We start from the raw sequence: 16,519 nt of genomic DNA on the forward strand, positions 1-16,519 counted from the left end.
GCTTTTTTTCTGCTTTTAGTCCAGGCCGGTTTATTACACAAAGCATGTTTATATGTAATATGGCATAGAGAACATTTTATAAACTACACAACAGTTGTAAACAGTGCACAAAAGAAAGTGATGTGTGTGTGGTGAATTAGGGATCTAGAGGTTAGAAAATGTGGTATAATGATTTTTTATATGTTTGAAAATATTATGCAATGATTTATTTAGGTAAATTCATTGCAGTTATCAGTATTATCAGTTTTCTGAAAATGCGTAAAAAATATGCGAATAGTATTGCTGCAAGCTAAAATTGTAGTATAACCTAGTATAACCTTAACACTGTGGAAAAAGACATTGAGTTAATTGGTGAGTCTTAAATTACTAGTTTTGAGTGCTCTGATGCACTCTTTTGTATGGTTAGTTTGTGTATAGCTAAGACTTGTGTTTTACTTATGTTTCTCTGATAAAAGCATTGAGGAAAGTGAATAAGAACCAAAGAAACCCGTAACAGCTTTGATGTCCACTAAAGTACATTGTGCTTAGCTGACACTGAAATTCATTAGCCACATGCAACAACTGAACAGTCTTTTCTTAAACAGCTTTTTGGCTCTAAAATAACTTCCACTTTAGATACAGAGAATATGGTCTGCATCAGGCTCAAGGAGGCTTTACAAAATAGATGAACTGTCTAAGCATAGGCCTTAGTATGCTGCCAGCTTCCTTACCCACATACTGGAGCTTAACAAAAAAGCAGAGCTCATTCGCCACCCATCAATCTCTCTGACAGAGAAATTTAAGCAAGCAGTAAAGTTGGCATAATCAAGTTGAAATGTTCAAAAGACCTTTTATAACTGGGATAAGGCAATCAGCCTTAGAACAAATTCTTCTCAGAGAAATCCACCAGAAAGCAAAGTCTGATGTCATGTGTTAGTTTCTTGGAGCATTATGGTGGGAGAAAGGGTATGTTTACTACAACCCCTCCAGCAGTAGATTAAATATTCATGAGGACAAATAGTATCCAGTCTGGTCTGCAACCCCGGCATGCAATTCATTTTCTGCCATCTGCACCAAATGGGAGATTACAAGCTGTAAGAGAACTAATTTCAACCTGACGTAATGCTACAGGGACAGTGTAAAGTTATAGTAAAAAGACCCGAATGACAGCAGAGACACAGTTTATAGTACGTGGCACATCAAAGTGTACAACCTTCTGAGTATGTGAGGAATATGCTGCACTTAGTTCTGTCCAAGAAGAGGCAAATAAATCCTATCTGCTGGTGCCTTGGCAAGATCGATAAGCATCAGGCTGTCCTAAGACTGCCTTAAGGAAATAGCTGCAACCTCATACTCGATAGTCAGGCACGACAAAATCTTTCGTCTTCTCAGCTTTAATTTATTTCCAAAGTCACTGTAAGCCAAATAAATGAAAACATTGAGCAGCAATGTGAGAACGTTTGACCTCAGAGAAGTTCTGGAGTGTTGAATGAAGTAACTGTTTTTGTATGATATTAATGTCCCCACAACGTGAAAAGTAAAAGCACAGTTCTTACCTACAAGCGAACGCCTGCGGGTACATGAGCTGCCGCATCCGGCACATTCAGAAAACTTGGACCAAGCAGTCAGAGTGCAGTCATCCTTGCAAGCCACCCGGCACTCTCTAATCTGAGAGGGAAAAGGGCCAGCCCATTGCAGACACTGTGTCATGTTGGCTGGCTCACCATCCTCTCCAACACAACTGATTCCTGCAGACACATAGAGATGGAATGAGTCCAGTTACATGATGATTAATATTCACAAAGTAGCTTTAGCAGCGCACAGGGGAAGTAGTTAATGACCCAGAGGTTTTGGGGGCCCAAATCTATATATTTTTTTCAAATTAATGAATGATTTGCAAAAATGGTCATTATGCATTTCCAAAGTCCAAATGTACATTACTGTTAGGTGTCACGTAGATTAGAAATGTGCAACTATTTGAAACGATGATGTAATAGAAACACCTCTAAACAAATCATTATAAAATAGATTATTTTGTTATATTATGTATATTTAGACTCCTGGTGGATGTAGGTTTAAATTAATCTTTTAATTTCACCAGCATGTTTTGAGTAGAGGTTTTTGGAGATTCCGGGCTTACATCTGTGCAGGTAGCTAAAGATTAGGGTGATGACAAGGATGGCAATTTTCTGCAGATGCTAAAGAGTTAACTCTTCAATGAGGAATAAAAACACAAATGGCCAAGTGAGTTGAGTGAAGCTTCTCTAAACCAGGAACACAGACAAACATGTAAACATAACATAATGTATAGGACAATAGGGTCCTGTCTCATCAACACTGGAGATTTAAAAATATAAAATGTTGAGAAAAACCTACTCTAACACCTCAATGCCTTAGAGAGTTCACTGATTTACAAACACATATTCATATATCTATTGTATTGACTCCCATTTGACTTTCAAATTTTACCCTCTGACAAAAACTGTATGGTTTGTAACATGTCTACTGTGGATGCGTGGGGTGGACATTTACATAGAAAGCCCTGCAAGGGCAATGATAACTGTTATTAAGGTACATTTATGTAACACTAATAATCATAGCTCTAAATACAAGACATTTACAATGAATAAAGGTGTATATATAACAAAATGATGGTTTCTGAGGGAGCTTCATTCGATTTTTTTGTAAAAATAAAAAAAGAAACTTCACAAGCTGCAGGGAAGTCATCCAACTATTATCACTATGGTAATGACTCCTTGTCTTCACTGGTATTTATTTCTAGCCTTTCACCTTTTCTCTTAGAGAGCCATCTCTACCACAGACAGCCTCATTATGTCGTTCTCTGTGACTTTTATTAGCGTTGCTGTTTGGACTTTCTGACTTTGAACTGCAGACCATCCATTTTAAATATACTTATTTCAGTCTGGTTGCCTAAGCTCATTTGTGTGGGTTTTTAAAGAAAAATCTCAGAAAATATGAAGTTCTTGCCACAATATCTCCACTAGTGTCAGGGATCAGTTCTCATTATACACTTATAGGTAAAAGTGAGCATCTTTGATAATCACTCGAAAGGGGATATTTTAAGGAAACTTGCCAATAACTTTATGCCATGATAGTGGAGTACACATAATAGGCTTTTTTAAACCAAGGGTAGGTTTCGTCTTTATCAACCCAAGATGCATTTCTACTATTACTTTTAATAGCAGGTTTTTATTGCTCACACTCTCAGTATCAAGTATAATTTCCATATTAGTTCAGTGTAAAATGATCTTCATAAAGTATAGGGAAGAGTAATGTAGTCCAGAATCATCATAGCCATTAAGCCACATCTTACTTGCAGCTATAGATCATCAGCAAGACTCATCTTTCACAGAATAATTTTTTGCAAGAGCTCCAGTTCTACCCGGAGAAGATAATAATGCAAGCACCCAGAATTGACACAGTTCTGGGGTTAGATTCTGACACAGTGTATTAAAGGATAATGAAAAAAAGAACTCACTGCTTTCTTGGTTGTTTGCTGCTTAATGAAAGTTTTTTTTTGAATTGCTTATCTTCATTAGAGGTTTAATGTTGCCACAGTAAAGTTATATTTGCTTTCAATGGTCTTGAGGTTTTCTGGCTTTCTTAGTTCTTTTTTTATGTGCTTCATGAAGTAAATGACCAAAATATGTCAAAAATTTATTTTAATGAACTTTATTTTTACAAAAATCAAAACTAAATGCAGTAGTAATAATCTCGTTCACATCAGATTAGTAAACCTTTCCGTCTCAGAGATCTCCTAGACTCTTCGAAAGTAGCTGGATTATGAGATATTTAAAAAAACCTAATTTTAGTGCCTTCATGCCATCCTATCACAGTAGTATTATCGCAAATACTTTATTCTATTTTTACAATCTACAACATTTTCTTCTAAACATGGAAGGTTTCTGGTTTAGGTGACAGTGCAGCAGAGGAGGCAACATTTATTGGTTGTGCTCTGTGCATAACTCTTGGAGAATATGGGAAGAGGGAATCATCCACTTAAAATTCAAAATCTTTGTGTTTTTTTAATCATCACTCTGAGTTGACCACACCAAAGCTTCAGAGGTTAGAGTTGTTTTTCATGAGTTGCGCTGTCACTACGGTAAATTCCTCCTCCTGATCCTGGACCATCCTTTACATTGAACACAATCCCAAAGCTTCCCATTTAGAAGTATGAGCCCTTCTCCCACAGCACATATAGATCTCTATGTAGAAGAGACCTGAACATAGTGGAGTTTATAATTTTTTTCCTGTGGCAGAACTTCATTCAAATAGCACTTGTGGTGCTAAGGAGCATTAATTATGCTACTGAAACCACTGTCTTTTGTACTGTAGGCATGACTAGGTTGTAGTCTTAGTATAAGCATGATGTGGCTACTTTACCTTCAGATTCTTTAAATACTAGGCCATGCAGCTGTTGGCAGGCTAGATGTCATGGATGAGCTACTACTGCAGATCTTTTGTGCATGGATTTAGGGAATTCTCCAACTCCATTAGGTGTAATGGAGCATGTCCTGTGTTCTTTATAGGAAGTTGTTCCTTTGTTCTGTCACCATGGGAATAAGCCAGGCTTCCTCAGAAAGACACTTTTGCAACAGTTGGCATTATAAATAGATTTTGATTTTGCTGAATTATAACTCAGATTGAAGTGGAATTTATGTAGGTTTTATTTAGAATCTGTCTGCATGATTGTATTGTATTGGTTTGATATGGTATATATTTCTGAATATGAATTGGACCTTTTTCTCTTTTACAGTGCCGTGAGATGGGATTTGTTTTGAATTAGTGCTATATGAACAAAGAAAGTAAAGTCATGAAGCCCCTGTTCATTCAGCCTCAAGAGATAATTTAAATTCTGTCTGATTTTTAATGTCATAGTGGTGTCTAAAAGGTACCTAAGGTAGCAGTAATATAAGTTGAAATGTCTTAGAGCAGAATATTGGTCATAATTAGGTCATGTAACAGAACAATATTCTAAAGAACTGCATAAAATCAGACAATGTCTCAAATAGACTTTAATCTGATTGATGTGCTATGGCAGGACCTCAGCAGAGTTCTGTTTACAGCAGAAGCCTGCAAACCTAAATTAAAAAAAAATTATATATATATATATATATATATATATAAAGCAAAGTAGGCATTAACTTCTCTACAACAAAGCAAGAGGGTCATAAATAAAGTCATAAAGAAGCAAGCTACCTAAGGCAAATGGTGGTAAAATGATTTGTTAAAGCTATTGAATCAGTTTTTTTTTCTTTTCATTTTTGCATTGTAGTTGAACTTTTCTGGTATAGTAATGTGTGGTTGTTAATCTGTGATAACATTTGCTTTACATAATAGAATCGTGATGACAGAGTGTCCCCTTTTTAAATGTTTTTCTTTACAGTTTATATGGTAAAACATGTAATGTCAAAGTGAAAACCAAGGACCTGTCTGAAGACCTACTGAACAGGATAATTTAAGGCTCATATCTAAGCAAGTAACATGATGCCTCAAAGCACATAAGCTTCTATCATTCTAAAGTAGAATCCATGTGGACCCACAAACACTTTACCTACATTGGTCTTTTTCAAGCTGAGCCATTAGGGTGGGAAGGCTTTTCCTTGACTATCTGGCAGCTATACCAAACGGCCTGTAATGGGAAAACTGGGCAGTCAGCTTCACCTCATTAACACTATATCTACTCTCATACAAGATGATGGCAGCATCCTACTGCTAGGATCCTTTTCTGCGACAGGGTGATTGCTCTAAGATGTAATGCAAAAAATACATATACAATACTGCAGTCTTGAGAGAAAATCATCTCTATGATTAGGGCAGAGATTATATTTTAGCAAGAAAAAAGCTAAAAATATCATAACCAAAGATTAAACAGCCTAGCCTGAGGAAAACACTAAACGTATTGGGGTTACTTCAGCTGCATTTGAACATTAAAGCAGTGTGAAGTCCTTTGGGAAGACTCGCTGTGAAGCAATTCCCCCATCTAATTTGGGTGAGTTTGATTGACTTGCCCAGAAACAAATAAAATAAATTTTGCCAGGCTTGTAGACTTACACTTAAAAAGGCTTGAGGCTGTCAGTGCAGCTGCACATCCTCTGTGCAGGTTTCCACACATTTTTGAGCATACAGTAATACATACTGTAGGCCAATCTACAGTTGATGTTACACTCTAAAGCTCAAGATGCAAAGCGGACACTAACATCTGACCTTGTTTTGAATGAAGGGATAAACCTTCTGCAAGAAGAAATGTCTTATGCAATCATTTACTGGGGGAGGAATGTGTCAGAATTACATAAGCAAGTACATTTTATGGAATATAATGAAGCCACCTTACATGTCATTTTTCAATCATACAACAGCCACTTTATTAGGTTCACCTGTTGTTTACTAACAAAAATATCCACCAACCATATAGGCATATATGCAACACCATATAGGCATCTGAACGTGGTGAGGACAACTTGCTGAGGTTCAAACATGTCACGGTCACTGGTGTTAGTGTACTTATGTCTGAGTATTTCAGTGACTGATACTTTACTGCTATTTTTATGCACTCACTCTGCAGTTTACAGATAATGGTTCGGAAAAAGTGTAAATGAGAGGGAGACAAAAATGTATTAAATGGCCTGTACTAGCGCTTTATCAAGTCAGAGGACCCCAAAGCGCTTTACACTACAATCAGTCTGTTCATACACATATTCACAGTGGCAAGCTATATTATAGCCACAGTTACCCTGGGCAGACTGACAGAAGTGAGGCTGCAGCGGGTGAAGTTTCTTGCCCAAGGACACAACGACTGAGACAGAGTAGAGGTTCAAACTGGCAACCCGCTGGTTACAGGACGAACCCCTACCACCATCGCCACGGTGTTCCCATTATTTATGAAAACCAAGGTGAATGAAATCTTTAAATTTACAACATCTTCAACCATGAAGCAGGTAGTTTACAGCAGCATAAGTGTTTTTAACTGCAACTCTCAGTGTCAACTAAAAACACTTATGCTACAATTTTCAATGGGTCAATAGCAGATTTGGAAAAGATTTGCTGGGACAAATAAATCTAGATTACACACTCAGATGGAAGGGTCAGAAAATGTCAACATGAAAACAAATGTATCATTCCATGTATAAACACTTTGCTTATGCCTCTCGCAGGGTTTTAGGGATACCATATAGAGCAGATGGTTGCCTACATGTGCCAAGGCAGTTTTGCTCTACAAAAAGGATATCTTGAGACAGTATCCTAATTGCGTGAGTAACTTTATTAACTCCAGATTCAATCCAGCATCAGAGTAGGCAAGCCACATTGATATTAATGTAACCTGTGTTTGTAAGACCTTTAACCATTTTGAGAAATTGTGTGTGCATTGGTGGGTGAGCATACATGGAGAAATAAGAGTATTTGTTTTGAGTCGGTGTGTGTGAGTGCAAGTTTGTAGGTGTGGCAAGAACGGCAGAAGGCCTGCAATCCACAGCACCAAAGAGCAGCAAAGGGGAGGTAGGCCTGGCTCCAGAAGGCCGCAGCAGTCCCAGGCAGCCAGACATAATGTTATGATTTGGGGTTGTTTGGTTTTTGGTTCCCGGTTTTTCTCATATGTTTCTCACAGTTAAGGTTTTGAATCATGCTTCTGTTTATTATTTTCCTGGTCATGCTTTAGTTGTTGTCTTCTAGTTCATGTTTTATCAAGTTATGTTTTTGGATCTGGTTATGCTTTAGTTTCATGTTTTTTTAGTCATGTTTCTATTAGCTTGTATCCTTGAATTTCTGTTTTGCTCCAGTCACGTTGTGTTCTGTCCTGTCTGTCAATTAACTTTATTCGGTTCACCTGCACTAAGCAAATCAGTCTCCTCTTTTCACCTTGTTCTTGCTCCATATATATACCTCTGTTCTGTTCATTCCTCGCAGAAACATTTTTGGATCATGTCACTTTGTTTATTGCCAGTTCTTGTTCATGCCAAGCCTTTCCATGTCTCTATTTGCCACCACCTTCTGAAGTAAGTTTCATTTATTAAATCTGTTTATTCACCTACCATCATGCATTCCGGGGTCCTTCGTTACACCGCACCTGACAGAATGTTTTTGCCAAAATTGGACCTCGCGGTAAGCAGGAGAGTGCCAGTGATCGCTGGGTTCAGCAGCTGATGGAGGAGGTGATGAGACATCTGCCAGCTGATCTGGAGGTTCTGCCCTCTCCACTGCTGCTGGAGCAGGGGGACCGTGAGGCGGTTCAGCTTCAAGGAGCAGCTTGTCCTCGTTCTGGCCTCTGAGGGTCCCCCAGACTCTGCTTCAGCCTCTGAGGGTTCGCCAGGCACCGTGAGGGCCAAGCCTGACTCCAAGCCTCCGGAGTTCCACCGAGCTGGAGGGTCCTCTATAATCTGCTCGGCTGGTCTCCTGATCGTCTGTTCTTTCGTTGCCGGCCGCCAAGGTCTCTATGTCCCTGCTGCCCTCCTTGTCTTCGCCACCGTTGCCGCCACCACGGTCTCTACGTCCCTGCTGGCCTCCATGTCTTCGTCTTCACCGCTGGCCACCATGGTCTCTACGCCTCTGTCATTCTCCACACGTTCGCCGCCGACCACCCAGGACTCTGTGTTGCAGGTCCTGGCGCCCGTCTGAACTTTGTGGCTGCACGGGGTGATGTCCTGGTCGCCCGCCTGAACTTTGTGTTTTGGTTTTTTTTTCACCTTGTGCTTGCTCCAAATATACACCTTGGTTCTGTACATTCCTCGCGGAAACATTGTCGGATCATGTCACTTTGTTTTCTGCCAGTTCTTGTTGTTCATGGCCTTTCCATGCCGATATATGCCACCACCTTCTGTAGTAAGATTCATTTATTAAATCAGTTTATTCACCCACCATCATGCTGCCTGTGTCACAATCTGCATTGTGCTACTGTGTGTGTGTGTGTGTGTGTGAGGCTTTGATGGTGGGCGTGGTGTGCAGACTGCAGACCTGTATCCAATTTTGGCTGGAGCGTTTTTAAGGAGCCGCAGGACAAGCATTCTTCGCCTGATGCTCCACGTTGAGTGGTAACTCATGCCTCGGAGATACCAGTTTCCAAGTTCATGGTTGAAACTTTGTAAGTCTTTGTGTAAACATTGCAGCAACCTAAGCTCGTGTTTTTGCTGCTCTCAGGTCGTGTGGATCACAACTCCAGATTCACTTCCTTCACCTTCAGACAGAAAAACCCTGGAACCCAGCTACCAGCTGCCTCTGCAAGCTCCAACTATTCTCCAGCCTGCCCGCTCTCCAACTTTACTAGAAGCACACCTTCTGACCCTCCGGATCGCTGCCTATGGATTGTGCCCCAAGAACCCCCTGTTTAGATCATCTACCTGGAGATCAAAAGCCCGAGAGTCTGGATTAGACGACCAGAGAACGTAACCTTTGGGAGAATTAAAAGTTTTGCCTCTTGAGATAATTAAACTTGTGAAACTTACCTGTGTCCTAGAGTGATTCTGCATGTTGGTCAGGAAGATCGGTTCTTATATGACAGCCTGCTCGTCTGCATTCCGGGGTCCTCCGTTACACCATGGCTGACACATAAAGCATCACCCCAGGGCAGTCATACAGCCTGCTCAGAAGCAGGTTGCCAGCAAGGAACAGGAGCAGCAGCACTCATTCCATAGAGGCACAGAGCGAGACATCGAAGCAGGGGAGAACCCCCCGAAGCCCCTAAAATGTTGGGTGGACACCAACTCTCTGCGGCAGTCGGAAACCGGAAGGTTCAAGGTCGGAAGGGCACATAAAAGTTGTTGCTAGGGTGTACAAGACCCCACTGCTTGTTAACAGGGTTGGAGAGTCTCCACCACCCTAAAACCTAAGCGTCTCTAGTGCATTTAAATTGAGGTGCAGTACGGGGCCAAATATGGCAGAGGGAGGGCACTGCATGGTACCCACAAGGCCCATCATCCCACAGTGCTATGTGGTGTAGGGATGGGAAATCGCCCTATTTTGTGTTCGTAAGATCGAGGTCAGTGGCTATCGTCGATAGATGATCCAATCGGCTGATGGGGCGGGCGCAATTAGGTCATCAAAAAAAATCAATCTTGGTGCCGAAAACATGGCAGAGTCAGACAGCAATTTGGTGCCCAAAAAGAATGCTAAGTCGGTTATTTGGGCATATTTTAGGTTCTATCCAAATGCTGATGGTGAGCCTCAAGACCTAACACAGCCTATTTGCACATTATGCAAATTATGTGGGCCTGTGAAGGATAGGCAAACCACAAATTTATTCGCGCACATTCGAGTCCATCACCCCGCCGAGGCCGCAAAACTGCCTCCAACCAGCAGAGCTGCAGGTGCTTCTGGGGGACAGCCACGGGGGCAGCCCACAATATCAGCAGCTTTTGCTAAATCAACTAAATACAGGCCAGGCAGCGAAAGATGGACCAAGTGTACAACAGCTGTTGCAAGATTTCTGGCGAAGGAGTGCGTCCCATTTCAGACGGTTGAAAGAGAGAGTTTCAAAAAAATGTTGACTACACTGGATGCGTAGTATGAACCTCCTGGGAGGAAATATTTCTCAGAGACTACTGTCCCAAAACTGTATGAACAGCGGAGAGGGGAAATAGTTAATGAATTAAAAGAGGTGAACTTCATTGCTTTGACTACGGATATATGGTCAAGCATTAACATGTCTCCTTATATGTCCATAATTGCGCACTATGTCTCAAAAGACTGGACATTAAAATCCAAATGTCTCGAGACAGAGAGAGTCACACCGCGGCGGTGCTACCTGAAGCACTCCAGGATGGGTTGCCAGCATGGGGAATAGGAGAAGAGAAAGTCGTCTGCATTACAAGCGACAACGGAGCCAACATCGTTGCAGCTGTTTGTGATCTTAAGTGGACACGGATCAGTTGTTTCAGGCATAATTTGAACTTAGCCATCAACAATGCCTTGAATAAATAAAAAAACAAAACGGATCGGGCTTTCAGAATGTGTCGCCAAATAAATGGAGACTTTTCACACAGTTGGCAAAGGCAACAGCAACTCAGGAAAGAGCAAGAGCAACAGGGGATAAAGAAACCGCTTTCTTTAATAACTGTGAGTATTAACATATAGCCGTTATCCCACCAAGCGATAACAAACTCAGTTTCAATCATATGTTTTCTGTTAAAAATGTACAATTTCATCACTAGCTTAATGTTGCCACTGTATTATTACCAATAATAACATAACATAGATTGAGGCTAGTTTTATCGGTGTCTGCATACAAACATACACACAGAAGACAGCGCATTGAGAAAGTAACAATATGCACATTGCTTTTACTCAGCCTATAACCGCCCTTTTCCCATTATATTTTCTCTTATAAAACAGGATTGTGCAACGCGCTGGGGCAGCAAATATGCCATGACAGAGAGGATCCTCACCCTGCTGCCTCACATCAGAAGGGTTTTTGCTGATGGTAGGAGTCGGCGCATACTACCAACCATTAGCTTTCTGCTCTTTCTTTTTCTTGCTGCTCTCGGTGGAGGAGGACGCTTTTTCTCTGTCTCCCGCACCCCTCCCATATCTGACCTGCTTCAGCTCTGTCTTGTCTTCTTTTTGGAGCCTCTTTTTGCATATCTTCCAAAGTTATGGATTTGGTCAGCTGGTCTCTCAATGCAATTGATCAAATTTTCTCGACGAGAAGACAGGGTGAAGGAGAGCCCAACTTGTGCGGGCTGGACGTTTTTCTCTGGATACACAATGGACTCCTGGCAGAAGTGGAGGATTGTGTGTTTGTCGATAATGTCAGTCGATGATGTTGAAGATATGTATATAATTGGATGTTTGATATCAGGATTTCTGCTTTTTGGAGTCAGCGGTTACCTGGCATATCGAGAAATTCGGAGAATGTCAGCAGCAGTTCTGGCAATTGTGAGGCTGCCTGGCATGTGTGATGGGATCTTCAAGGCGATCAACACTCAGACTGAGATGTTACGTGAGCTGAATCGCAGACTGGTGTGATCCTTACACATGTTCGCAGGCAGGTTGCAGTTCCTGGACTCAGGGGTGAAATGGGATAAATCTTGGAGAAAGTTGTTCGCTCGGATCTGGCGAAAGACCAGGAATTTGGCTGTTTGGATTCGCCTTTGAGAAGCACCAGCGAGACTCTCAAGGCTGATGGAAAATTAAGAGTCAGCCTAACCCAAATAATTGTTGTTTTTCTGAATCTGGCTCCCTTGCACGGCCCTGATGGCTGGCTATCTTCAACCTCTCCTGGAAGTTATGTAAACATGACGCTCTGCTCCCTCTGCCCCCTCCCTTCCCTGAGGACATCTGTGGACCTGCTCAGAACTTTGTGGTCGGTTGATGAACATTCCAACGTACCATCAAGGACAATGGTCTCTGTGACAGTGCTTCACGGACTTACTTGCACATACTCACTTGCACACACACACGCATGCTCAAGATAAACATGCACCCCTCACACCACCTTCACCGTTCCCGGCATGATGTTGTTTTGTAAACTTGTTGCTTCTTTGTGCTGAGGTTTTTTGCAATCTCAAACTGTATCCTGCTAAGGATAAAGTGTGAAATATGATTTTTTTTCCTCTACTTACCTAATGTGGCCTCTTTTCTCATCTAGCAAGGGCAGCGCCTGTGAGTGGGCAGCAAAGCCTCGGTGACCCGTCCTCCCCTTGTCTTGTGTCATGATGTATGTTTGGATGGGTTGTACTGGAATTCTAATTTCCCCTCGGGGATCAATAAAATATCATTGAATTGAAGATGTAAGCGTGCTGGAGGCTGTCACAGAAGGACTAAAGTCTGTATCTGAATTTACAGACATCTCGTCAAGTGAGCGTGATGTCACCATCTCAACGCTGCTGCCTCTGCTTCACTTGATTAAAGATACTCTCAAGGAAAAAGAGACCGGTGCCAAACTGATAACGACAAGATCATCCAGTTAATGCGCAGAGTTGCCCTCCTTGACCCATGGTACACAGCAAAAAGAAGAAAACATTGGGCAGTTTCCTTGGCACAATAAGGCCTGCTGCTGTTGCAACTCCTGAGCAGCAAGCGCAGGCAAAAATGGCGAATTACCTCCAAGAAGAGGTAGTTGATGGAGAAACCAACGCTCTTGAATGGTGGAAAAGGAACGAAAGCCGCTTACCCTTAATGGCAAAAATTGCACAGAAATATTTGTGCATTCCTGCGACCAGCACGCCATCGGAGCGCATTTTCAGTAAAGCAGGGAATGTTGTAACCCGGTACCGCAGTCTGCTAAAGCCAGATAAAGTTAACATGCTTGTTTTCTTGTCAAATAATTTGTAAAAGTAGGTAATATGTTTATTTTCATTTGTTTATCATACGCAGGCTGCAATGTTCTATTGCTTAATGTTTTAAGCTTTAAGTTCGTTCGAAATAATTTCTTATGAAAGGCAAACCTAGGTAGGTGTCAAATTTGAAGTGATTTTATTTTGTGGTGGTAACGTTCACATTTTCTAAGAAATTCTACCGTTTAACTAAGTTTTTTTGTTTGTACACATTATTTCTTAAAGCCTGTTTATTTCACACTGTAGCTCTCAATTTGTAATAAAATTACTTGTTCAAATGTATGCCTGTCATGGTTTATTCGTTTTTTGACTATACGTGATAATACAGCACTATCGGCACCACTTGTGACGCACAGAGTATAGAGCAAGAAGATGACGAGGGGAGAGACGTGAAGAGGAGCCGCGTTGGCGCTTACTCCGAGAAAAGTGAAAGGAAAAAAGAGAAAGACGCATTTTATTCCCTCTATTGCACAGATCACGGGGATGATGATTAAAATATTTTAAATTACAGAGAAGCGCGCATATAAAATAGATTTTCAAACCCTTCAATCGCCGATAGACAATCCAATCGATAATCACGCCATCCCTAATGTGGTGTTGCATATGAGAGGGAGGATGAGTCTGGTGCCAAGGCAACAGCATGAATCCCCCCTTGGGGGCCAGTGATATATGCAATATATCAATATAGCATATCATAATATAATAAGGTTCCCTGACCTGTTATTCACATTAATGTTTCATACATAAACCATGTATCAGTTAGTATGTTGTGGGTTAAAAAATATACTGTATGAATATACAGAGGTTGGACAATGAAACTTCAAACACCTGTCATTTTAGTGTGGGAGGTGTCAAGGCTAAATTGGACCAGCCTTGTAGCCAGTCTTCATTGATTGCACATTGCACCAGGAAGAGCAGAGTGTGAAGGTTCAATTAGCAGGGTAAGCGCACAGTTTTTCTCAAAATATTGAAATGCACACAACATTATGGGTGACATACCAGAGTTCAAAAGAGGACAAATTGTTGGTGCATGTCTTGCTGGCGCATCTGTGACCAAGACAGCAAGTCTTTGTGATGTATCAAGAGCCACGGTATCCAGGGTAATGTCAGCATACCACCAAGAAGGACGAACCACATCCAACAGGATTAACTGTGGACGCAAGAGGAATCTGTCTGAAAGGGATGTTCGGGTGCTAACCCGGATTGCATCCAAAAAACATAAAACCACGGCTGCCCAAATCACGGCAGAATTAAATATGCACCTCAACTCTCCTGTTTCCACCAGAGCTGTCCGTCGGGAGCTCCACAGGGTCAATATACACGGCCGGGCTGCTATAGCCAAACCTTTGGTCACTCATGCCAATCCCAAACATCGGTTTCAATGGTGCAAGGAGTGCAAATCTTGGGCTGTGGACAATGTGAAACATGTATTGTTCTCTGATGAGTCCACCTTTACTGTTTTCCCCACATCCGGGAGAGTTACGGTGTGGAGAAGCCCCAAAGAAGCGTACCACCTAGACTGTTGCATGCCCAGAGTGAAGCATGGGGGTAGATCAGTGATGGTTTGGGCTGCCATATCATGGCATTCCCTTGGCCCAATACTTGTGCTAAATGGGCACGTCACTGCCAAGGACTACCGAACCATTCTTGAGGACCATGTGCATCCAATGGTTCAAACATTGTATCCTGAAGGCAGAGCCGTGTATCAGGATGACAATGCACCAATACACACAGCAAGACTGGTGAAAGATTGGTTTGATGAACATGAAAGTGATGTTGAACATCTCCCATGGCCTGCACACTCACCAGATCTAAATATTATTGAGCCACTTTGGGGTGTTTTGGAGGAGCGAGTTGGGAAACGTTTTCCTCCACCAGTATCACGTAGTGACCTGGCCACTATCCTGCAAGAAGAATGGCTTAAAATCCCTCTGACCACTGTGCAGGACTTGTATATGTCATTCCCAAGATGAATTGACGCTGTATTGGCCGCAAAAGGAGGCCCTACACCATACTAATAAATTATTGTGGTCTAAAACCAGGTGTTTCAGTTTAATTGTCCAACCCCTGTACAGTATATATATACAGTATATTTTATAAATTGTTTCCGTAAATGATTTATTTTCACAGTCTTGCAGCACAGTCATGAAACACCTGTAACAGTGCATTCATGAAACAAAGATTAGTGATCTGAAAGCCTTTATGGCTTCTTGAAAAAATAGCTTTAATTACTTAGGGGATTTATGTGACTATCCTCTCAAGTTTTTATTGCCACAATCAACAGTAACTTTGAACTATTTGGAGGCAGGAGTGCTTCACCTGATAAAAAATCTGATAACTAGCTAACGCTTGGCTTACCTTTAAGAAAGCTTAAAAGATATGGGCCAAAATATTTACAACACTTTCATAAAGTTATTTATTCATGAAGTTATTGCAATTTGTCATGTTAAAATCAAATTCAATATTTTTTAAGGCATAACATAAAATGGAAGGGAACGGATATGTTTTGAAATTTGTTTACAAAACAATAACATTGTGGCATGCATATTTATTTACTCCCCTTTATTTTATTGTCTCCAAACAAAATTCACTGCAACTAATTGCTTTCACCATTGCTTTTCCATGGTAACTCTGGAGGAGCATATTAGTATATGTATGAGCAAACTTATTAGTATCTGGATGTGCAAGCTTGGTAGAGACAACCCCTTATCAACCTGCAGCTTCGCAGCAAAACGTGGTTCTATAAAGCTTTCATTTTAATCCTACTTTGTGTTTGTCTATCAATTAAAATATTATATATATACTATATTGTAATGTAATAAAAGTTAAAGAAAAAATTATATTTTTGAAAAACACTGTATTATCAACATCACAATTAAACAAGAGTGTACCAACTTATTTTAGTTCAAACGTTCGTCCTGAGGGGTGATCTCAAAGCAAAACATCCTAAATGAAAAACATATCGCTTTTGTAAATAATTATGCATCAATATAATGTTCGAGCATAATTTAAAACTTTTTCTCCACATTAGAATTCTGAAATGTAAAATAGAACCTTTGAGAGAAAGTACCTGATATTACCTATAATAAGTATGTTTAATGTTTTCAAGCATATAGAAGTAAGTGGTTAGTCTTTAAGTCTGTAGGAATGGTGAATTTTAGCCCTCGGTTTTGAAGTCTTAAACATCACCTTGTCAATTGTTTCATTCCTCTACCATGGCTCTATTGCCAATTATTGTGCCTTAATTATACAAC

The 16,519-nt window shown here is 40.9% G+C and overlaps 1 protein-coding gene across 4 annotated transcripts in view; it reads right to left on the reverse strand.

The window, feature by feature from the left end:
- The window catches only part of thsd7ba (thrombospondin, type I, domain containing 7Ba), a 356,829-nt gene that overhangs the window by 100,794 nt on the left and 239,516 nt on the right, over positions 1 to 16,519 (reverse strand). For all 4 annotated transcript variants that reach the window (XM_047371186.1, XM_047371185.1, XM_047371187.1 and 1 more), the window contains exon 14: positions 1,536 to 1,727. In XM_047371186.1, coding sequence (XP_047227142.1) covers positions 1,536 to 1,727 — 192 coding nt within the window. The remainder of the gene's footprint in view (positions 1 to 1,535; positions 1,728 to 16,519) is intronic.

The sequence above is a fragment of the Girardinichthys multiradiatus genome, chromosome 7, assembly GCF_021462225.1.
Source record: "Girardinichthys multiradiatus isolate DD_20200921_A chromosome 7, DD_fGirMul_XY1, whole genome shotgun sequence".
Lineage (NCBI taxonomy): Eukaryota > Metazoa > Chordata > Actinopteri > Cyprinodontiformes > Goodeidae > Girardinichthys > Girardinichthys multiradiatus.